A 24,268-nucleotide genomic window follows, 5' to 3' on the forward strand; every position below is an offset into this window, starting at 1 on the left:
TACAATATTTGTACGGAATAATAAATTACTTCAGTTATGAGTTTGTTGAAATTAAAAACCATAATAATTTCAATATTTAAAAAATGATAACATGAAGATTTTTAATGATATGTATTTTTCTTCTCTTAGTGCCCTGTCAAGTATCCCCTACGTTGGCAATCACTCTGGTAAAAGTCTCTCTGTCCTGTGCTGCCCGGAAAATCTCCTCCACAGTCCTGAAGCCAGTCCAGTCTCGTATATTTCGCAGCCAGCTTCTTTCAGCCCCTCTGTGACCCTCAATCTTGCTTTTCAAAGTTAAATGAAGCTAGTGGTACTTTTCTCCACGCATTATATGCCACAGATATGAAATTATACCAACTTTTATGGTGGTTAAGAGTTCTCTGTTCGTTCTAGCTCGACTTAAGACTTCTGAGTTAGACCTCAGCCTATTCATAGTGTTCACTTTCAGAGTCCAAGTCTCACAGCCATACAACAATACAGACCACATATAGCATTTTAACAATCTTTGCCTTATTTTCATGTTGAGATTAGCATTGCGGAAGAGGGATTTCATTTTATTAAAAGCAGCTCTTGCTGTCTCAATTCTGCATTTAATTTCTATATCTGGGTCAAGGGTCTCTGTTAAAATGCTGCCGAGGTACTTAAATTTGTCTACTTTTTCAATGTCACTACCCTTTAACTTGAGAGAAAATGCGGAGTAATCAAGTCGACCAAATGTTATCCATTTTGTTTTGCCAAAATTAATTGTTAAACTTAGTTGTTCGCCAAATGCATCCACACTACTTAACAGCTCCTAAAGATCGGTAATGGTATCCGCCAGCAAAACATATGTATTGACAATTAATTTATTAAATTTCTAGAGTTGCTATAAATAAATGATTCCATGTGTAGAGAAGAACTTAGTCTTTGTTTCTGTGAAGATGACCACTAAGTGTGAGGAAATAAAAAATGAATTTCGTAAATGCCAAAAATATTGAATAGGTAATGTTGCGCCAAGGTGAATTAATGTAACTATAGAAGAGAGAGAAAGATACTTGCGAAGAAATTGGGTCCCGCGGTTACCGTAAGAAAAAGTGTGTGCACTCAGTAGGTCACTCTCGTTGCGGAGGGCAGCGACGTCATCTCGCTTTCTCTATACGGAAAATCTTTATTAAAGAACGAGACGACTGTTGTTTTATTCGATCTCAGGTAGGATTATATGTGAGACGTACCGTTATCCGCGCTAAGCAATATGTTGAATGAAGTATCTTGCATTCGGCCTGGTCTGCGGAAGCCGAGAAGAGATAAGGAAATTATGCGCGTGCGTGAAAATGTTCGGTGTTTGTATGAAACGTAATTTACTCTAATGACATTGAAGTTTCTTTTTTACGTAAGGGCTCGTCCCTCCGGAAGGTGGAGAGCGGGTCCGCCGTCCGGAGGTACTCGGTGCTGAGGTACTGTGGGAGATTTCTGTGACTCGGCAGATAATGACTGCGAAACTCTCCATACAAATTAGACGAATCGAATACAAACCGCGAAAATTAAACCCATACAACAAACAGAAGAAAGCACTCGACAGACCAGTTACTATATAATAGCCAATAATCGATAACGAGTTGGGAGCAATCAGTTTCTAGCAGCCACAGAATGCTCCGTAGGAAAACCGAATATGGCTTACGGGTTTACTGGACCGCGTAATGCTGTTTCACCTATATTATTTTTAATTAGGCGCTTACGAATTTATTACAAAATGACTTCGTTATCTTGTAAACGCATTATACAACGTTAAACTGTCAAGTAAATATTTTTAAACGGTAAATTAACGGTTAAATGTAAAACGATAAAACATAATTTTTTTTTTCGGAAAAACATTAACCTATCCATAAGCTCCAAAATAATTTTGCTCTCGTGTTTTTAGGATAGTAGAAATTTATGATCCCATTCACCTGTCAATATACTATAATATGAATAAAACAATTAAGTGAAGACAAAAACTACCATAAAAGAAAAATAGTCGGCCTAGTGGTGTAATAATGGTCAGCGTGTTTGCCTGCCATGCGAGAGGTCTCAGGTTCGATTCCCGACATGGTTGACATTAAATATTTATTTAAAATGGTGTTTTCACTCCAGAATATTTCATAGTCCCCGGACTGGTACCTACCTGAAGCGTAATACTGATCCTTACCTTCTTGTAACAAAAATAATTAAGATACGCTGCGATTGGTGTACCAATGCAGTGTCGTATGCGCCATTAGGTGCGGAAAAGGAATGATGATGATGATGATTAGAATATTAAAAAAGGTCCTTTGTAATTATGTACTATATATGTATGGGTTTTAAAAACATGTTTTACACTTCTGGAGTAGGGTAATTTTATTACTTTTTTTTTTAAACATTTACGGCAAAATCGCATTTTACAAAACTTATAATTACTTTATACTCAAGATTAAGAAACAAAAATTGAACCTAAAAATTATACAACACATTCAGTAGAAGTTTAAAATAATTAAAAATAAATGTACAAATCAAATTAAGTAATAAAATATTTTAAAAGGTAAATATAACAAGAAAATCATAATGCACTCTTTCATATAACAATTTTACTAAAGGTTTAATTACTAATCACCATATTTGATAAAGTTTGATCTATAAGAACAATATCCTACAGCAAATACATCCGATAAGTGGGAATAACTATTGTTCGTGTTCCCGATGAGATTAATGCCGGTATGCAGAGACAAACCTTAAGGTGAGGAGAGAACATTCTATTGTCTTCACCTTCGGGTTATTCTCTGCATTTGAAATTAGAATGTACTTTCCTCACCTTAAGTTTTGTCTCTGCATACGGGTATAAACGAAGCCTTATGCTAAATTGGTAGATGATACAATGATAAACAATTCATAGGTGAAATACTTTGATGCAATTTAGGAAACAAAATTTAGTAAAAAATTACACAAAAATAAATATATTGCGGAAAAGTACGATTAGAAAGTACATTTTTTAAAAGTTATCGAATCTCATTGCTCAAGGTCCGAATCTCAATTTTTAAGGTTCGAATTCCATCGTTCAAGTTCCGAATCCCATTGCTAAAAGTCCGAATCACCACTTTTAAGGTTCGAATTCCATCGTTCAAATTCCGAATCCCATTGCTCAAGGTCTGAATCTCAATTTTTAAGGTTCGAATTCCATCGTTCAAGTCCCGAATCCCATTGCTCAAGGTCCGAATCTCGAGGTTCAAGGGCTCGAGGTGAAAGACCGGGCGAAGTGTAGAAAGTAGGCGCGGATGTGTGCCAGTCGCTGGCCGCCAGTTGCTAGTTAGCCCAGCTAGTAACTGGCAGCCGGCGCAGCCAGGACAGTGCGGTATCTTTGTCCGCCAGTATTTACATAACGCCGAACAGCGCAGGTGAAGTGCCCCGACCGACCGATTACTTTCACTGTGGCCCACTTAGCCTGACTTTGCTGAGCCGGCCGACAGCCGCAACCGCCGGCACCTGGCGGTCGCGGCTCGCCGCATCTGACGCCCGCGACCGAGCGCTGATGACGCCGACGATCAAATTCACGGGCGACCTTTCCGTCGGGGCAGCGACGCCAATGAATGTCAAAAAAATTTAACAAATTATGTAAATACACAAAACGTTTTTGTATACTTTACAACTTCTTAAAAAATAGGCCAAGTACGGTAGTAAATTAATATTTGCAGGATGGACATTTTTGCAATTTCAAAAACACAAATGTTAGGATAGATTGTGATGCTGTTTTCCATTGTGTAAGAACTCCACCCTATTTACATACTGACATCGCTTCCTCAACAAATATGCTTATCAAAATTGCACGTACACGTACGCCGACTATTCCTATTTTTCACATGTCATTTTCAGGATTTAAAAAAAAAATTGGCTAGTAATGTCTTCTTCAGAACTACTTTAGAATATTCGCATCGTTATTTCATTGTTCATTTGCTCTTTATGTAAAAACTACCGCATCGCAGCATCCTCTTCTTAATTTTGTCTAAAGCGAGAAATAACAGAGCTGTATTCTGCACGGATCCCAACATTTACAAAGGTACATATTACAATTATTGCGGTGCATCAATATAAGTACTCATATAATATTGCATTTCAAATATTACTGTATTATCTACTAGCAGTATTTGAAAAACGATATGATGTAATACTTGCGACTGGCAACTAACACCGGATGTCATGTGTTCATCCATTATCTATCGTGCGGCTCTCCGGACACGTGGAGCAACATATATGATAGGTTTTCTGTGAGGTTCTACAAATGCATCCTGGTACAAGAACCCCGACTAGGGCACAGCGCCCCTAGCGAGATTTGAATTTTGCATCCCCTAAGACTTATTTTCTAGGAAGAGAAAGAGAAAAGAAGGCTGTGGGTTGCAAAGTGCGCTCCTCTGAGGGTTGCGTCCCTGCCAGCCGCTCGCCCGGCCAGCCCTTAGCTACGACGCACACCCCCTGTTACAGGAAGTTACTCGGGGATATTTCCTGCCAAAGATGGAGTTTCGTTCAGGTTCGTTGTCAGGGGTTCTGTGAGTTTCTTTAAAATATTTGATATAAATTGTTTAAGTTTTTATTGTAAAAAAAACAGTATCAGTTGAGTGCGTTTGAAGAAAAATTTAGAAGTAATTCCATTTACAAGATTTCATATTTGGAGTGGACATCACGACTATTTTTATTTGCCCCAGGAAAAAAATACTTCGCATCTGCATGCTGCATCGTGATTTGCATTTTTAATATCTGTTCAAGCCTCTTATATGTACTCTTTCGTCCTAAATATTTTCCTTTTGCATTCAAATGTAAAATCAATAAATTGCAGAATTTAAAAGATCAGATAAATGAAAGGCGCATCATAAAAATCGCAGGGGTAATACTGATTGCATAGGACGCCCAACCGGTTCATATAATTGCACCGGTTGTGAAAACACTCGAATATATTATATGCTCCCACATTATTAATGATTAATTATTGAGAAAGGTGAAGAAATCTGTATAACCTTAATAACTAGTAATTGAATGCCGAATAAAATGTAGAAATTAATTACTTTTAAATTTCCTATGTCTTATTCATGCATTCAAGATAATGAACGTCCTCTAAAATAATATTACTATGAAATAAATGTCAAGAATTAATACCTACATGTCGAATTTTCCCCTTCGAGAGATTATATATTTTTAAGGTTTAGTTTACTTTCTGTTAAGGCGGTGGTGGATAAGTTTATAATCTGCGGATTGCAAATAGATCAGAAAAGAATAAAACTAGATTTTACCAATGAAACAATCTGTAAGCATAGGACTCAAGATAAATATGACGGCAAATAATGCGTATCGGAGATCAGGACAAAACAGACAGACAAAAATAAATAAATTTTCGAAATAATTTATTGTAAAACGACAAACACAACACCAAAGATTATACTGAAAAATAATTATACATTTACATTACTATATAGACATTATAATTAAATTACATAAATTATAATGTTTAAATGCCTAATCTAGTCTAGCTATCGAATGTATGTAGGTATTTTATGGAACAAAAGAAATCAAAAGAATTACAACACATAATAACGTCGTATACTCTACTAATTATCTAAAAAAAGAACCTATGAGAATAAATAAAATCTAATTCATTTATAATATCTGACTATCCATCGCAAATAAGTTTGAAATCATGGTTTCCATATCTCTATGATTTACTTTGGCTTGTTTAGCTATTTTTCCTTCCGGTAATTCCTCAGGTTCATGTTCTAATAGCTTTATAGATTTTTCTAGAATATCTTTGGATTCCTGAAAAATAAATTTATAAAACAATTATTAACATGTGAAATTCGGGATAAAAATAGTTCATTAAATCGATACTAAGAACTAATTTACAAAATGAATGAAATAACACAAGATTGAAATTAATATATTCATAGACTGAAAATAAAGTAATCCTTATTTTTTTCATACACATATTCGGAAATTTTACACATACAAGTAAGTATTTATTTTTATCTTTCAAATAATAAAATTATTGAAATATTTATTTTTACGTAAGTTAGTATTTCAATCGCTTTAGTTATATAGTTTAGGAAATAAAACCGCAGTTTGGGAAATATTAGAATGTTGCAGGTACATTTTAAAATAAATATAGGTAACAAAATAATTATAGTTAGTAATTAATTTGAGGACAACGCCTTACAAAAAAATAAATGTAATAGTAAATGTACAATTAAATTACCATCAAATATTTTATAAGAATTCCAGGACCCTCTCCAGTGCGAGCTGCTTTTCTTCGCCCTGTTTCTGCTACAGCGGCGTGTAACTCAAACAGCACTCCTCCACGAGCTCGCAACTCCGCTGTTGAAACAAAACCCTTGTATTATCAACAACAAATACTGCTAAAATATTTTCATTGCTGTGATTCAGGTTTGTGATATACCTGGAACAAGCTTCTCCAAAAATTCCACCATCTGTTTGCACGTTTCAACCTTTAGATCCAATTTCTCGTCAGGAACAATCTGCAGACAAGACTTTTGTTCTTGCCCTATCAATTGAACCATAGCCAAAGTGACGTCAACCATGTAGTAATGGTTGTGGTGCAAATACTTCCCATAATGTTTTAAAAATCTAGAAACACAGGCGTATTTTAAAATGATAAAATAATAAACGAAATAATACATCATTTTAATCAGCGATAATAATCAGCGTAATACCTTAAACACGAGTCACAATTTCCCTTTTCCATTGCATCTAAATCTCTACCAACGTGTTCAATTAGTGTATAAACGTATTTTTCAGTAACAGATCCCCCACATTTATCGCAAAACCAATTGGTCGATGTTTTTTCATTTGCTTTGGACATTTCAACAGTTGCATTACTAGTATTTCCATTCAAATGTATGCCACCAGCATTTTTTGATCCATTTTCATTTAAAACTTTTTCTCCGATTTCAAATTCTTTATTTTTAGTCACATTACCATCGTAAGAATGATTCTCATTAAGTAATTCTCCATTAGGTTTAATTATTTTGTCAGACTTATTTGATTGATTGATTTCAATACTGTTCAGTTGAGCATTCAATGAGTTTTCCATGACGTCCGCATCTTCTGTTAAAAAGGTTTTAGGAAGTAAACATCCAGAGCAGTTCCTGAAATTAGTAATTTTTGGAAAATTTATGTTTGTCATATTATAGTTAAAGTAAATAAAATTTAATAACATAAAAATAAAACTGAACTAACTCTTTTTGGCATCGTAGTGCGCTCAGCATAGTTCCGAGGTCTGTGACGTCACTGCATCTGTTGCAAGTGCAATGAAAGAATTTGGTTTCATAAAGATGATGACGTCGATTGGATGTGCCCCATAATGGATCTGTATAGCATATTGATAAATTTTCTCCAGCGGGTATATCGGCTGCTGCAATTAGTAAGACCTAAACAAAAAACAAATTAGATAATCTGCAGGTTAATATGTATACATAAACTTATCGTTGAGTGTAACCAAATACCTCTCCTCGGCTACTGAAACTTTTACTGCAATTAGCCCTGCAGTTATGTTCCACCATTGAGGTCATATCGTAAATTGCAACAAACGGAGGTTCGGTGAGAGGAACTTCATGGCCGTTGACCTAAAATCAAAACTTTTGGTTGCTACAATGTCATTATAAACAGCGTTGAGGAAAAAATGCATCATTTGTAGTTAATTGCTTGCAACTTTTCTAGTTTACCTGAATAATTCCACAAACTTTCAGTATGTCGTCCTCTGAGAATTCATTTCCAAGTTTGTAGAATCGGTTGATGAACTGCGCTATTTGGACTTGATCTGATTTCCATTTTTCAGTTCTTTTTCTATGATCGCAGTGGGACTCGAGTGCCATAAGTTTATCCCAAATAACAGGAAAATATTTCTTCTGGTAAAGGCATCGCACCACCAAGATGGATTGGTAGTTCGGATGAGGAGTGCCGAAGGTCTGGATGTTGACCTATAATTAAAATACTTTTTTGCATATGATTTATTGTTCCAGCATTTACTTAGTGGAAAAACATTTTGAATTTATTTAAAATAAAACTCTTGGTAAATTTACCACACAAGAGTTTAATACATTAAAACACGACTAGTTTCGGGTAATCACTATTACCCATCCTCAGGTGTAAATATAAACTAAACTTAAATACATACACAGATTAATACTTAGGTACTGGTAGGGTCGGGCGGAAGGGGGAAGTCAATGTGTGGTGGAGGGGGTGGGGTTTTCTTAATTATGGGGAATATTGATAGCAGGGGTGATGCATTTTGAAATATAAAATTATTAAATAAAGTTTTCTCAGGATTTAAATTTTTTCTATTTCAATATTTTCAAAATTGTTCATTATTATTCCTTTATTTATGACCGTATGCAAAAGTTTAATTTTGTGTGAATGAAAAGAATGGTTTGTATCCATAATATGGTTTGGGAATTCAGAAAAACTATTACTAGAAAGTCCATGGCGGTGTTCGTTAATTCTAATTTTGAATTTTCTTGCAGTTTGGCCGATATATTTGCTGTTGCAATCTCCACACGTAATATCATCTACATCGCTTTTTTCTAAAGGTTCTATTTTCGATTTCGAGTTATTAAGTATTTTTCTGTAATACCGATTACCCGAAACTAGTCGTGTTTTAATGTATTAAACTCTTGTGTGGTAAACTTACAAAGTGTTTTATTTTAAATAGACTTTTTTGTAATTTATTTGTTTAAATCAATCTCCTCTTTTCTAAATGCTGATCAGCAGAAAGAGAAGATATTGATTTTTTTTCTTGCAACTGGTAAAAATTTAACCCGCGACATCACAGTTGGCCGTCTAACCAATCACGCTACGGCGCGACGTCTGTAGTATTTTGACAAAAGATCCAAAAAAAGGAGATCATAACAAAAAACTTTTGTGAAACAATATTAAAGTTTGCACATAGGTTTTCAATAATAAACATTCAATCGTAATCGTAATCTAATAAACCAAAATATAAATCTATTACTTGCTATTATTATGACTTTTTAACATCTTCAAAAATATATATTTTTGTTTCAAATCCCAATTATTATTCGAAGTATTATGTTTGTGTGATTAAAAAGTGGTTATCAGCTGATTTCATGATGAAAATTTAATCACCAGAGTTTTAAATAATATACAGGCATTCTTAAATTTTGAAATACAGTGTTAAAATAATATGGGAATCATGTCATGACTCATGATTGTGGAATCAAGCATTGGATCTCCGATAACTAATTCTAACACTTCATAGAGAATATCTAAAGATTTATCAGAATACTATTATTGAACCATAAATAGTAAACAAACAAGTTGAGTCGTTACAATATGTATCTAGATACAAACGGTAATAATTAATTTATAATTTAAATAGGTACCTAACCTTGTTTCCTCTGGCCACTGTAAGGTCACACTCGGGACGATGATGAGGAGACTCTTGACAGTGAGGACCACATACAGGCCAGCCACACCTGTCACACGGTCTAGAGTTAGTTTCCGTCAGCTCTTGACAACAGCCTAGGCATATTGGAGCAGTAGTCTGGAAGAATTATATATGTGTTATGTATTTAAATACGCGAGATAAAAGTGTTTTTACGGCCACGAGACAAATCATAATAGCACCGTCCTTCTTTATTCAAAGCCGTTCTCTCATTGTAAATATTCGTGTTTTTACTTATGTTTGTTGTGCTACTATAGTTTTAAGAAATGGTTTTTGTATATTTGGATACGTTTATTTATGTAAATTGTTTGAGTAATATTTTTTTAATAAAAAAACAGAGGCATTGGCCCCTGATCCTGAGGAGTGGGGACGACGTGTTGGCCTCTGTCCATACATCCTCCTCCCCCCTCCTTAATCTGCATAGAGTTTGTATTCCTTGGGAATATTTATAATAGCTTTCCTCTATGCGCAGCTGACATAGAGTCCTGGGGGACTCTATAACAGCTGCGGGTGGATGGTGGGCTTAAGGATCTCCCCTCAATAGCACCGCTGGTATTTTACTTTACATTATTTTATTTCTCCACTAGACAAAAGTTGTCACCGGAGTTTGCTGCGTCCGTTCTTTTATTACTTTATTCCTCACAAAGTCAAACTACCGCACGCCCAAGATTCTTCTGAGACACATGTCATATTCTCAAAACTCAGAATTCTTCTGTTTTGGGACATTTGTGGTGCCACGACGGAAAATATCATATATTCACCATAAATCGGCTGTCCAGCAGTTATCTCCTTTATATTCTTTAAGTTTTTTCATTCGTAATATTATTCTATCTGATTTTCACAGTTTATATTACGTAATGGGTTAAATAACCCATATAGACTGACTACAATGGTTAAATCAAAAAATAATATATAAATACCTTCGCGGAAACTATCCACCAACCAAAAAAATGTCCTAGTTTGTTTTGTAGAACAGTTTTTAGGAAAACATTTTTTTTTTACAAAATAGGAAATTGGAACCTGCTCATTATGATTATAATAAAACTAAAACTTACTTGTGGCGGTCCAACAATAAGCGGTTTCTCCTTGAATACGATTTGAAATTCTTTTATATTTTTAGCAGCTACAAGATGGCGTCCAAGGATTTTATCTTCTTTTACCTGATACGGAAATTCGGTACAGTTAATTTTAAAAAAAAACTTTTGATGCGAAGCATTTTTAATTGAAGATTACTTTACTTACAACGACAGGCTTGCAATCGACTTTATGAATTTTCCAATGAGCTTTTTGATGTTCTTTGGAGCAGTAGCAGATCAAGTGGCAGTTAGAACATTTGTTGGAAGCATTTTGATCACAAACGGGGCATTTGAATTCCATTTTATTATGTAAATTTTTATTTTTACCAAACGGATATAATTGGGAAATTACAGTTGATCTATTACGCTTTTAGTGGCTGAAATAAAAATGTGCTTCTGAGTTTTTTGATATTCAAATAAATCCATAAGTAGGTTATGGATAACCAAATTGATTTATTAGTAGAGTGCAGTTTGTATATTAAAATTACCTTACAAAGGATTCTGTCTTGCAACGTGCAGAAATTCATTTTATCGTAAATATATTTGAAAATCTTTCGGTTGCTAATATTGTTTTTATTATTATTATTTATTTAAATACTAGAACTACAACAGACTAGGAGACCAAATTACAATGGGAAATTGCAATACAGAACACCCGGGCATAAAACAAATGGTCGGGAATCGGATACTGAAGTTTCGTGCGTAAAGCAAGCGCCATTATATCGCGGATTATCATAAAATTAAATTACACAAAAAATTAGTAATTCAATAAAAACTTTTTAATTTTACAATAATAATCAAAGGCATTTAGAATTTAAAAACAAAACTCGTTTGAGAGGAATTTAAAAAACAACATCATAAGTTTGCTGTCATGATATCATTATTATTATAAATGTAATAATTGCAGCGTCCCGTGCATTTGTAGGTATAGAAATACAAAAAAAAATCATTTCATAAACTATTCGTTAAATTAAGAGTGATAGAAATCTATCCGCAATGAATCTAAATGTCAATCATTTTAAAATTTAAATATTTAACTTCTCCATTTTTTAATTTTAGTAGTTATTTTAGTGCGTTATCTAAATAGATTAAAGTGAAATTTAAACTATCCACACGGACAAATAAAAGCACGCTGTCGGCGTTTGGTTTGCTTCGGGAGATTCGAATTGAAATATTTCAGAAATGAGTGTTGGACAAACTGATGACTTACGATTTATTCGTGGAATCAAACTTTCGTTCTATGTAATAAAACTATCACTTATTCTATAAGTGATATATTTTTTTTAGTTCCGGGTGCCGGCGCCGGGAGTGCGTATTTTCTTCCCGTGAGAATGTTACAACGACTGATTATGTGGAGTTAGTAGAGGACAGGAATAAACCCAGATGTTTTCACTTTTTCTTGATTGTGTTAGTGGCCACACATACAAGTTAAATAAATAAGTAATATAGATGTAAGATGTAGCGATGTTGGGCGAACAAATTCCATGGTTAATAATACCTATATTTGTATTTTATGTATGGTACACAGGACAAAAATAGATTAGAAGTTTAAAAAAGGTAAGATTTGTTTTATTTACTCATTAATTTTAATGTGCTTCGACATTTCGTTGTAAATGTTTTATATATTTGTACAAAGAATAATTTTATTTCTAGATTATACTTTAATATCGTGTTTAATATTTTGCAAATATTTCGGTATTACCTAGTGTTTTGAAATTTTGAATATATATAAAAAATATTTAATTTTGTAATTTCCAAACATCTGAGGCAAAAAAATAACCATTTATCAGATTACCTATCAAAAAGTTAAATATTTGTACGGGGAAACTTATATTAGAATTCTGCCGTTAATGTTTTTAGAGATGCGTAATTTTTTTAAAACCTGTTTTTTTACGGAATTTTGGACTTGATACCGGCTTCCGGATCGTAGATCTATGATCTTATGTAAATTAATAAGTATGTAAAGGTTGATTTAATTGACGATTTATTAGATTATCTATCAAAAAGTTAAATATTTGTATGAGGAAACATGTTCGATTCCAAAAATATTTGAAATGAAATACTTATTTAAAAGGGTCATCTTCACACCAACATATTTCATAGTTCCTGGACTGGTACTGGTTACCGTCATGTAAAAAAAAAGATCAAGATACGCTGCGATTGGTGTACCAATGCAGTACCCTATGCGCGATGATGATGATGATGGGGAAACTTATATTTGAATGGGGAAATATCACTTTTTTTTACATTTTTAAAGTAAAAGAGGTCTATGAAATACTGTCCAGTAAAAAAAAAATTTTTGTTACTTATTAGTAGCATAAAATATATTTTTAAATTTGTAATTTTGAATTCTCGCATAAACGGTCTTTCTATTGGCTACGCCCCTAACACTTCACGATTCATGTTTATTTGTTCCTGACCATTCAAATTTGTTAAGAACATTGTCACAAATCTTGACGTCACAACTATCAAGGCCAAACATGTCGCGTTTTTCTGGTGATATTAAAAAAAATCAAAAAAAATCAAAAAATTCAAATAGGAAAACATTACTCCACAATATCCATATTGATTTTTAAAATACAATTTATCACGCTGAATCCATTTCATATATTTTTATCGGTATTCGTAGTATGTGATATTTCCCTATGCCGCTGTTAATACTTATTTTTAGAGATGCGTATTTTTTTATATCTACTGTTATTTTTTAGAATTTCGATACCGGCTTGAGGATGGTAGTAAAGGTTTTAATTCGATTGACGATTTAATTAAACGGTCTGGTAAAACATATAAGGAAAAATGAAACCTAGTTTAAACCACTTTCTTAAAATGTAAAAAACTGATTGGACGTATTTGTGAAAGTTTTCTGACACCATTGTATGGATCCTCGCTCAGGAGAAATGAAAACCGCCTCGCACTTTTAAGATATATATTAAAACAATAGACAATAGATAAACGAAGGAACGCCAGACCATTGAATGTTAAAACATTTTTTGTTAACGGCGCGGCGTGTTGATAAAGAATCGAGAAATAGTAAAAATAAATCTTAGTAAGAAAAGCGTATATGGAAGTTGAAATCTTTTATTAATTAATCATTTTCTAGTTTTGTTTTCATAAAATTAATAGAATGTCAATTCGGCACATCTCGGTAGTTTCATATGATAAAAAACTTCAAACATGTATATAAAAAAAATGTAAATTTTGTTTCGTTAATATATTTTTAATTGGTAGGCCGCACAACTTGTAGAGCGGGGTATATTTAATTAAGAAATTAATTAATATTTTAATGGCACAAACAACATAGCCAAGTAAATGGTGTATTTTTAATAAGATTTCTCTAGTTAGCTTTAATATACTATTATTATTTTCTAAATAGCAAAAGTATCTATCCAATGTAAAAGCATATAGGTATTATATACGAGTGTACGTCAATAAAAAAATTCGATACATTCCAAGTGCATAAAAACCCGTTTTTTTTTAACGTGTAAGAAGTAAAGTATAAAACGTTCATATAAACAAATATTATTTGATTAATCATATTTACTCTTCATAGTGGTTAGTAAGTTAAGCTACCAAGCAACCATGTTTATAATATATGGTCCTGTGCACAATAAATTCTCTGGGCACTGCGGCAAAAATAAGAAATTACTGATAATTAATTAATTACTCTATTAATTGCTGTATTATTAGAGGAGAGTATCCATGAATAGGACAGTCGTCTCCTAGCTAAAACTAGTGTCTAAAAAATATGCCATATCAGTGCCATGATAAAAAAGGGATTATTAAAATATTACAATAGAGATGAAGGATATTTTAGAGAATGTTATTAAGGTTACCTTTATTAGATCCCTATATTTTAACATCTATGGCCCTTCAATTATTTCAACTGTTGATGTTTGTCAAGTTAAAGAGCTAAAGTTAGGAGTTAAAGAGCATCAACAGATGAAAGGATTGAAGGAATATAGATGGTAAAATATTGACAAAATGGTGAATGTTACACAGTGTGTAAAGTGGCCACTTAAACCAGCCAATGACAGGTCATAAGCCCTGTAGATCCCTAGACTTCTGTTGATGCTCTTTAACTCCTAACTTTAGCTCTTTAACTTCACAAACATCAACAGTTGAAATAATTGAAGGACCATAGATGTTAAAATATAGGCAGAATGGTGAATGTTACACAGTGTGTAAATTTACCATTTAGATCAGCCAATGACAGGTCATAAGCCCTGTAGATGCCTAGACTTCCATATTCTCTCCTCAAAAATGTTTTCCCTCTCTGTTGCAACAAATTAAAATTGAACATATTCACTTAAATACAACCCTATTGGTCTATGTGTTTTTCTAAAATACAAACAAATTTCCTTGAATGGGACGCGTGCAGTGATTACGAATTGGATACTTCCTGTAACACATGATCGAAATTCACTGAATGTACTTTTGCAATGTAGTTCCCTATGCATCACTAGATGCTGATTACGGTAATAATGCTGTCTTCATAACAAGTACCACATACGTGATGGAGAATACAAATTAATAATGTAGTGCTGTGCAATGGCTTGAATTCGTGATAATGTAGGCTTTGGGTCCATGGAAATCTTGGAATTTTAGGTTTTCTGGACTTTTTCTGCCAAAAATGTTTTTAAATCACTGTGAACTCGTTCTTCGTGTGGGAGGTCTCCCTTAATTTCTTTTGTCTTCGCGAGGTCTCCACTCAACTACCCTTTTAGTCCATCTTTGGTCTTTTAATCTGGCAACATGACCATTTCAGCTTAGCCAATCTTTCGACTACGTCCGTTACTCCCAATCTTTTCCGCATCTCAGTGTTTCTTATTCGGTCAGAGAGCTTTATATGTAGCATGGCTCTTTCATGTTTTCTCGGTGCTAGACGGAGTTTCCTTATAGTCCATTTGGTGAGTGTAAGTGCTTCTGCTCCATATGTCAATATTGGAAATACACATTGGTCATACATTCTGCGTTTCAGACTTTGAGGAATGTTGCTAACGAAGAACTTCTTCAGATTGCCATCTTGTCAGCATATTATGCATTATGCTGCCCACCCAAGACCGATTGTTCTCTGGAGCTCAGCGGTCTGGTTGTCTCTGGAGAGTAAAATGCTGTAGCTGAGATACCTATATTCATTAACTTCTTCTATTATATTATATCAATATCTACAGCACCACCGAAGATCAGATACGTCGTGTTAAAAGAGTTTACAGAAGAGACAAAAAAGCAGGATTCCTTATCAACACTTTTTGCACCAACACCAAATTTTGGTCTTGCTCGTGTTGATAAGGAATCCCGTTTATTTTGTCTCTTCTGTAAACTCTTTTAACACGACACCCGCTTCATTCAGATCTTCTGATATCAATACGATGTCGTCTGGGAATCGTAAGTTTGTTGAATTGATACTATCAGTTTTAATACCTTTCTCATCATGATGGTGATATCAAAGAAAAATCCACGAGGAATGATTGCAGTCTTCAAAGACATATTCTTACCAAAACATTGACAATAGTGTATTATTTACATATTTGCTATAAAATGTATTACAAAATAAGAGAATACACAAAAAATGTTGAATAAAAGAAAATTTTAGGTAAAATTAGTAATTTTATTATATTAAAAGTACCTAGGTATAAATATTATTAAAGGCAAATATATATTTTTATCACGATTTGGCATATCACAGAATTTTCCCGATTATTTTCTCCCAATCCTTGATTTGCCTCAAGGCGTCTTTGGCGGCGGTAGCCATGATGCCTTCCGAAGAGTCTTGCGGTTCCATGACCAAGATTTTGGCCGCTTCATCGAGACATTTCGCTACCTGGGAAAAACTGTACATCAAAAAAAGTTTCGATATTAACAATGAGGATCTTATAAAACAATGATAATCACCGTAAAAAGACATAAAATATAAATAATAATCATCGAGAGAACCACGATATACAAAATAACAAAACAAAATTGATTGAAAGTTTTCAGCGACGTTCAGACTATTTTCAGCCTTGTTTTTTCGATTCCATACTTCGCTATAGTATAAGGATCCCCCTCAATGTTGATTTTGCCTTCTGAGACAAACATTATAGATAAGTTGATGAACAGTCTAATTATTGAACAAACACATTTACAGTTAGAAAATTGGGCCTAATTTTACGCAGTAAACAAAACAATTAACATTTTAATACCACAATTATATCCGTTTAATTAAATAACGAATTACCTCGATTAGCCTTGTTCTTAGTTCTGCCTTCGAAATATCTCTTTTTTCATAATCTCTTGTTGTTAATACCATCAGTGGAGCGTGTAATTCATACAAAGTGGTACCTGAAAGTGATTATTTTACTGAATGTAATAGCTCAAAGAGCAATTGCAATAATTAAAATATTAACTAATATTATTCCTCGTACAGTGCGTTCGCATGTTGAGTAACCCTGTGCTTATTTATTTACTTATTAATGGACTTAGTTCATTAAATAAATGGCAAACACAAATCATTGTCAATGTTAATGTGATAATGAAAGAAATTTTTAAAATTAAATATTCTAGTGTGCCTACGGACACAAACGAAATTTGTATGTTTATTTAGTTCACCGACAGGCACTAAAACATTAACTTCATGTTATTTGAATATTCAAATGCACTATACGTCAGTTGGTAAGTTTCGCCACAAAAGTTAATTGTTAAAATAATATGGTTTGCGTGAAAAATAACACAAAACAACTTATTTTGCACATTTCAAGTCTCTTAAGAAGAGGTTTAGCGGGTTATCCATTTAAATAAATAAAACATATCTAAAAATTCTGTGTGGTTCTGGTAGCATTATGAGATAGACAGATTATTCTTTATTAAAGATTTTTTCCATCTCCCAAAACAAAAGAAAATACATTGTGAAGTTAAGTGGATTGCAAATATTTTTTATTTGCTATTAGACTACCAAACTAAGCCAATTAAAAAAAAACTTTTTTTGTCGTATTATTAGCGGAATGATTTTTTCAAGTATTGTAATTTTGAAATTACTCCGCGAGTAATGTCACAAGTCCCCTTCGGTGAGTTCTGCTGATTGGTGAATTGGCTTCCCGTAAACAGAAAATCTATCAAATATTCTATCGTTGGTTAGTTCGGAAGAACTAGTGACGTGGTTTAAAGTAGTTCGTTTTTAATAAAATACATATTATTTTAAAAATACATTTTCAATAATCTTCGCCGTACAATGAGGAACTTCAGCCCTACGGAAAATTGGATACAAAAAAACGTTATCTTTGGCGGGGTCAAAATTATTGAATTTAATTTTACAGCAAAGTTTCTTGAAAATGTAGAAAAAAAAAGTATTTTAATAAAAACGAACTGCTTTAACGACGTAACTAGTTCATATGAATCAACTGATGATAAAAGAGCTGTGAAATATATTCTGTTTACTTACCGTCAACGGATCGGACCAATCGGCAGAACTGACTGAGAATAAGCCGAAGAGAACCTCTGACGTCGCGTAAGAAAATATTTTTTAAATACAATTTCTCGTAGCACTGAACTTTTTTTTTTCATTGTAATTTAAAATATCTTATAATAATATTTTAATATTTTATTATACAAATCAAACAAACGAAGTATTTTAGAATAAATAATGATACTCTCAATACAAACCTCTAAGTCTGGAAAAACCTGGCTCGATTATGTCAAAAACTTTCAAAATGTCACGACAGATGTCTCTTTTCCTTTCTAACTGGGAGGGCGACATCTTGTGGATAAGGTGAGAATCTATCTGAAAGAGGAAAATTCAAATTATTGTTCCAATCTGAAAATCGGAGACGACCTAAGAATTGACGATATTGGTTTTTTGTTTTTGAAATCGAAGTTCTTTAGCAAAATATTATAATAATGCCGGCCAAAATACAGGTGTGCGTATAAACTATTTTGAGGCTTTACTGAGAGAAGAATGCATTGAGGCATTCAATAATAAAAAAACTTAAAATGCGATTATCCCGCAGCTTATTTTAATGACTAAATGTATTCTGTCAGTAAAGCCTCGATATTATATACAATTTCACATAAATATGTATAAATCATGTATAAATAATACAAATAAAATAGGAATATAAAAAGTACGTTTTAAAATATGAGAGTAATCGTCAAATTATTATGTACATTAATTTTTTATTCTACCAAATAAATTTTTATGGCAGGGATTATCGAATGCACATATTTATGCAATGAATTATATTGCATAACTCCTAGCGCGTAGGCAATTAGTGAAGCAAGCATACAAAAATGTTTGTTTACTCTTCAAGTCCACAAAAGTTTATTTTTTTTTCTTAAATGAATTCCACTTTAAATTTAAGGATACTTTAAATAAACAAAATAAAATGCTTTAGTTTAAAGTAATTAGTTAATGATAATGAATATTAAAAGACTACTGTAAATACAAGTGAGTTTTTGTTTGATTGCCTGTCACAGGACCTTCTCCGAAACCGTAAGTCGTAACGACGTGAAATTCAGACACGTCATTCGACAGCCAATGCCTTTTCTAAGTAAAATATGCTATTTTACATTAGAACGTTGCTTGCTGATCATGACTATCTCCTCAACTGTAAACCGTAGCGACGCAAAATTAAGACGCGTGATTTAAAATGACTTTACTACGGTATTTTAAACACGAACATTACACGGCGTTGCTCGGTGATCATGGTCTTCTCCCAAACGGTATGACGTAGCAAAATGAAATTTGGACGCTGATTAAAATGCCGCTTTATATATATTCTATTTATAAAACCACATATTATATTATATTTATTAGCACACTACACAATTGTTGTATTTTTTTAAAATAGAGCTGAAAAGCAAAAAAAAAGGTTTGGAAAATTAGGACGTTTCAATAAAATAAATATAAACAGCTTTGTTTTTAACTACTTATTTTTTATTATTTCTACCAACTGGTTTCAAAGCTAACTAGCTTCTTTATCAAGGTATACTTAACTAATGAATTCTATCCTATTTTATTTTATCAATGTTTACTAAATATTATGCGGCGTATAGTGCTAATAAATCAAGTTTTTTGTCTTGTAAGGATGGGAAGCGTAATGTGAGATGGATACGATCTTTAAAACCAGACAGAAGTGGATTAAAGAAATATTGTTAAATTGGTTATTTGTTAAGTTTTAAAAAAAATATTAATAGCTTTTTCAATTTCTAGGATTACCAAGTTGACTAATTTTAGTATTTTATTTTCAACATAAAAAACTTTTAAGTACAATTTATGTATTTATTACCTTTTAATATATTATCTTTCTACATTTGCCTTATGCAATATCTTCCAACCGACCAACAACATATTGATTGGTGTAAGTTGGTGAAAGTTTGTACTTATCAATTTTACACTCGTTTGTTTGGTAGTCAGACAGTACTTGTACATAGAAAACGGATGAAAACATGAGACATATTGTTTAAGTTTTCATAGAAATACATATAAGAATATAATGTTTTTGATGGAATCATTAGAATATGATGTTGTGATAGTTTTCATGATTTTTACCTTTCCGTATAGTTGACTAAGGGCTAGCTTAGCAGATAAACACAGGCAGTGATTTGGATGGAGTACGTTCCTATATCGGCGGAGGAATGACTCAAATCGATCTAAGTCATTAGCATCTATACTGTCGAATTCGTCACTTATTCTGAAATAAAATAATCAATAAGTAAAATAAAGGCAAAAAAAGATTCTCATAATTCTACGAAAAAAAATTGTGTCATCTTGGGAAAATATGCATTTTGGTTTTTTTCTAAATCAAACTTTATAAAATAAATAGGTGAATTTTTTTGCAAAAATAAGAAATCATTTTATTAAAATGTTGCTTAAAACGTTAGCAGTCAAAAAAAATAGTTATATGGTGGCTGACAAGTTTGCCTACTGTATAATTGAGTTTCTAGGTTCGATTCCTGGAAGGGTGGACGTAAAATATTGGTTATTAAGGTGGTTCTACACTACATTATTTAATTGTCCCTGGATTAGCACTTGAAGCGTAAGCATGATCACCTAATCTTCCTGTAAGAGAGATCGAGATACGCTGCATTTATTTTACTCATGCAGTGCCCTATCCATCATAAAGCACGGAACGGATTAAAAATGTCATTTTTTAAAATTATAAACAAATTAATTTTATTAAGCTTAGTAATCAAGACGGATAAAATAAACATTTGAATAGAAATCACGGACAAAAATTGAAAACTAAAATCGAAAATTTGGAAACTGTTAATATTATCTTCAAATTTGGTAAATGTGACGTGTTTCCACAATAAAACCATAGAAAAAAATATTGAACTTAAAAGTTATAATATCGTACTTTCTTACCTTTGTACTAAAGCTTTGACTAAATTAGCATTTAGGGTGTAATTAGGACATGTATCGCATCTCCACGGTGCCATCGGGTCCAACGGATCCGTTGGAAGGACCAACCCAACACCTCCACTCGTTTCAGATTCCTCGCTGCTGGTGCTGTTTTTCCGAACAGCTTTCTTTTCCTTGATTTTCCCGCCATTCGCACAGCTGACAGTTGTTGTCTTTGTGTTGCCAATCGTGCAGCGCGGGCATATTAGCGCCCCTGCGTAGGTACCCAACTCCAAGGGGTCACAACAGCGCGCGCACTTGCATTCGAAGAATTTACTTTCTAGAAGATGCTCTCGACGTTTATGTGTGTTCTTGAAAAAAAAAATACCATTAAGATATACATATGCATATCTCAATAGGGAAAGGGAAATGAATTGATTTGTCTTTGTTTAAATATATAATAAGTACAGATAAGTTTTTATTTTATTTATAATTTTTTTGTTTACATTTTGGTAATCTTTTATAACATATACATCACTATTTTAACTAAGACAATAAAGGTTCCACATATGTATAACCTGTGCGTGAGTGTACTAAATAAAGAACACATTATGAAATCTATGGTGTAGATGTATAGAATTAAATAATAAGAATTAAAAATAAAAATAAAAGAATAAATATTAAAAATATAGACAAATAAAATAGATAAGTTACATTTAGGTTTTTTTTTAATATGAGTTATTGGAAAATAAGAGGATAAGAAATAAAATAAAAATATTGATGTAGAGACAAAAATTAATAAAACCAAAGTAGATAATAAAATCAAGAAAAATTACGATAGAAAATAAAAAGTTTATCTGGAAAAGTAATCATTGGCATTTATATTTAAAACCCAGTTTGAAAATAAATTATTAGGAGAAGAGAGACTTAAATGTTCATTTTCTGTTGTGCCTTTAAGGCAAGAGTCATAAAGTTGAGGGACAAGGACATTTGCACGCCCCTTTTTCATTTATTTATTTTATTAACTGTAGAAATTATAGTCATTGTCAAAAATGCAAAGCAAAAAGATTACATTTTAAAAAATTAGAACAATTTTATTTTTACGATGGTTACATTAAGAGGAAAAAAGTAAAACTGTAAGAAATAAATAGCCTTGAAAATATAAAGAAATACTTTTATAGTAAGTACATATCGATCCCTTGTTATAACAAGGTTCCATTTGACACTGACACTGTATTATTTAATAAATATGAAAAAGTGAAACAAGGCTAACAAATCGTATTAATACCGAGATGCAGTTGAAACTTTTAATACATCATAATGAGGGTATTCAGTTAATTACAGCACTAAATTGTACGGCGAAGTTTCTTGAAAAATGTATGACTTTTTAAAAATATTTTGATAAAATCGAAATTCTTTGAACGATATCACCAGATCTTTTGAAACAGCAAATGATAGATCGATATGATTGTTTTCTGAATTACAGATAGCCAATTTACTAATCAGCAGAACTCAACGAAGAGCAATTGTGACGCCAGACGCAGATTAATGTCAAGAACTCTCAGCGGTGATAATACGATACATATTTTTATTCTTCTTAATTTGGTTTAGTTGGATAGTCTATTATCAAAGAAAAATATATTTACAAAACCACTCAACTTCCTCCTTCCTTTAATATCCAGTAAGTGATGGAAGTGTGCATAAAAGGAATAAAATGCAAATTGAACTGTTTTGAATAGGCAACTCAAACTCCAATTATTGTAAGTTGGAACCGTGATTTTTCAAGGGTTTGATATGGTATAGTGCCGATATAATAAAAATTCTAAGCACACTTACTAACAAATATTTCATATACGTATTAAAACACGTGGATTGGGAGGTGATATTTTATGAATCCGAAATAAATTTGAAAAATCCCCGTATTCATATACGAGTAAGCCGATAGCTAAGAATCCAAAAATATGATTTTGCAAAAAAGCATTCTTTTTCAAAATTTGGAAATGCATACCTGTAGAGTGTACGCGTAGCTTAACGTGATGGCTTGTCCGCGCTGTATGTGCCGTGCGGCCCGCACGCTGAGGCGGCGGCGCGCGTCGTCCGTGTGCGTCGTGTTGGGCGTGCAGTCGTGCGCGAGGAGATACGCACGTGGGTACAGTGCGCGCAAACTGGCGCCGAGTGGACCGACTTCGAACGCGTTCACCTACGTTCAGAATTCAAAACACCTTTTTAAAAATACGAGTATGTTTGATTATACTAATGCCCGTGTGCAGAGACAAAACTTAAGGTGAGGGAAGTACATTCTAATTTCAAATACAAAGAATAACCCAAAGGTGAAGACAATAGAATGTACTTTCCTCACCTTAAGGTTTGTCTCTGCATACGGGTATAAGTTATCAAATAATTGTATTAGATCATTTATCTCTCTGGATTGGTTTGCAGCAAAGCTCCGCAACTCTTCTGTCACTTAAATCTGTCATGTGCAGCCCTCTTTATTAATTTATTATATATTCGGCCTAAGCAAATTACAACAGTTACATAATAAAATATATACACGGTTTTTTAGGGCCAGACCGCGAAACTTCTGAGGAACAATCCTCATGGTAAGCTTTATAAAAAATCCTAATGATTTTTTTCCAAAAACAAATTTTATTTATTTAGAATACAGACAGACGGACAAGTTAAATAAACATAAATAGAAACTACAGTATAAAATATGAATGTATAAAAAAAGTAGGATCTGCCATCCAGTAACACGTATTCGCTTCATTATACTAAAATAAAGCCACGACGGTTTTAACTATATAAAAAATGAATATACTATAAATTAAAATGAAAAAAAATAAAAAAAAAACAGTAAAAGGAGATAGTGGGAAGGAAAAGAGGGAAATTCATGAGGAATTTAGAAAAGTAGGACTGGAAAATTGCATTTGATTTGATGACGAGAAATAAAGAGAAAGAAAGACAAAACGTTTATTCTCTTTTATTCTAAATCAAGCCCATTTGTTATTTTCTGTACCCATTACATGGAGTGCTAAATATATCTAGACTATTAAAATTCTTGTTATATGTTTCACATATACGAGGGATGGTAGAATGTTTTCTATGATTAGTTTTAATGTTAGGAATGTTAGGAATATAGAAAATATCAGACAGTCTAGTTGGTCTGGGGGGACACGGTAAGCAAGTAGATTAATTAGTTCTGGGGATTCAAATATTTTTTTAAAGAAATATTTGGGTTCTTATGATTTACCCAAATATTTAATTTTGTGGGCCATTTTCAACGAGTTGTAAATAACTCACTATTAGAAAATGGGAATCAAGTTGGGGCAGAGTGGGATTCGAACCACAGACCTTCGGTCCATGAGTCCGAGACACTAGCCACAGGACCACAACCCGATTCGCGCGATTTATTTTTTACAATTTTGTAAA

General features: G+C 32.9%; 2 protein-coding genes across 5 annotated transcripts in view; both read right to left on the reverse strand.

Annotated features, from left to right (window-relative positions):
• Positions 1–5,361: 5,361 nt before the first annotated feature.
• Positions 5,362–11,977, reverse strand: SmydA-1 (SET and MYND domain containing, arthropod-specific, member 1). Its single transcript, XM_088231256.1, has 11 exons — positions 11,735–11,977; positions 10,691–10,901; positions 10,504–10,608; positions 9,392–9,547; positions 7,710–7,964; positions 7,491–7,610; positions 7,225–7,415; positions 6,699–7,133; positions 6,425–6,612; positions 6,224–6,342; positions 5,362–5,787 (listed from the first exon to the last, which is right to left on the reverse strand). Exons 2-11 carry the CDS (start codon positions 10,823–10,825, stop codon positions 5,632–5,634), a joined length of 1,860 nt encoding a protein of 619 aa, XP_088087382.1. The 5' UTR covers positions 10,826–10,901; positions 11,735–11,977; the 3' UTR covers positions 5,362–5,631.
• A 4,134-nt stretch (positions 11,978–16,111) lies between these two features.
• SmydA-4 (SET and MYND domain containing, arthropod-specific, member 4) overlaps positions 16,112–24,268 on the reverse strand; it is a 43,509-nt gene continuing 35,352 nt past the window's right edge. For all 4 annotated transcript variants that reach the window (XM_088231242.1, XM_088231244.1, XM_088231245.1 and 1 more), the window contains 6 exons: positions 22,848–23,039; positions 20,864–21,210; positions 20,048–20,189; positions 18,163–18,280; positions 16,742–16,845; positions 16,112–16,345 (listed from right to left, as the gene is read on the reverse strand). In XM_088231242.1, coding sequence (XP_088087368.1) covers positions 16,205–16,345; positions 16,742–16,845; positions 18,163–18,280; positions 20,048–20,189; positions 20,864–21,210; positions 22,848–23,039 — 1,044 coding nt within the window. In that variant the 3' untranslated portion in view covers positions 16,112–16,204. The remainder of the gene's footprint in view (positions 16,346–16,741; positions 16,846–18,162; positions 18,281–20,047; positions 20,190–20,863; positions 21,211–22,847; positions 23,040–24,268) is intronic.

The sequence above is a fragment of the Micrasema longulum genome, unplaced genomic scaffold, assembly GCF_059751315.1.
Source record: "Micrasema longulum isolate JH-2025_06_02 unplaced genomic scaffold, ASM5975131v1 h1tg000862l, whole genome shotgun sequence".
NCBI classification, from domain to species: Eukaryota; Metazoa; Arthropoda; class Insecta; order Trichoptera; family Brachycentridae; genus Micrasema; species Micrasema longulum.

Bases quoted from the DNA above. Each gene is read 5' to 3' on its own strand.
- SmydA-1 (XM_088231256.1), bottom strand. From the start codon at position 10,825: ATGGAATTCAAATGCCCCGTTTGTGATCAAAATGCTTCCAACAAATGT. The intron at 7,416-7,490 runs GTATTTGGTTAC...TTTTTTGTTTAG, and splicing joins GTTTCAGTAGCCGAGGAGAG to GTCTTACTAATTGCAGCAGC. The intron at 7,134-7,224 runs GTTAGTTCAGTT...TACTAATTTCAG, and splicing joins GCACTACGATGCCAAAAAGA to GAACTGCTCTGGATGTTTAC.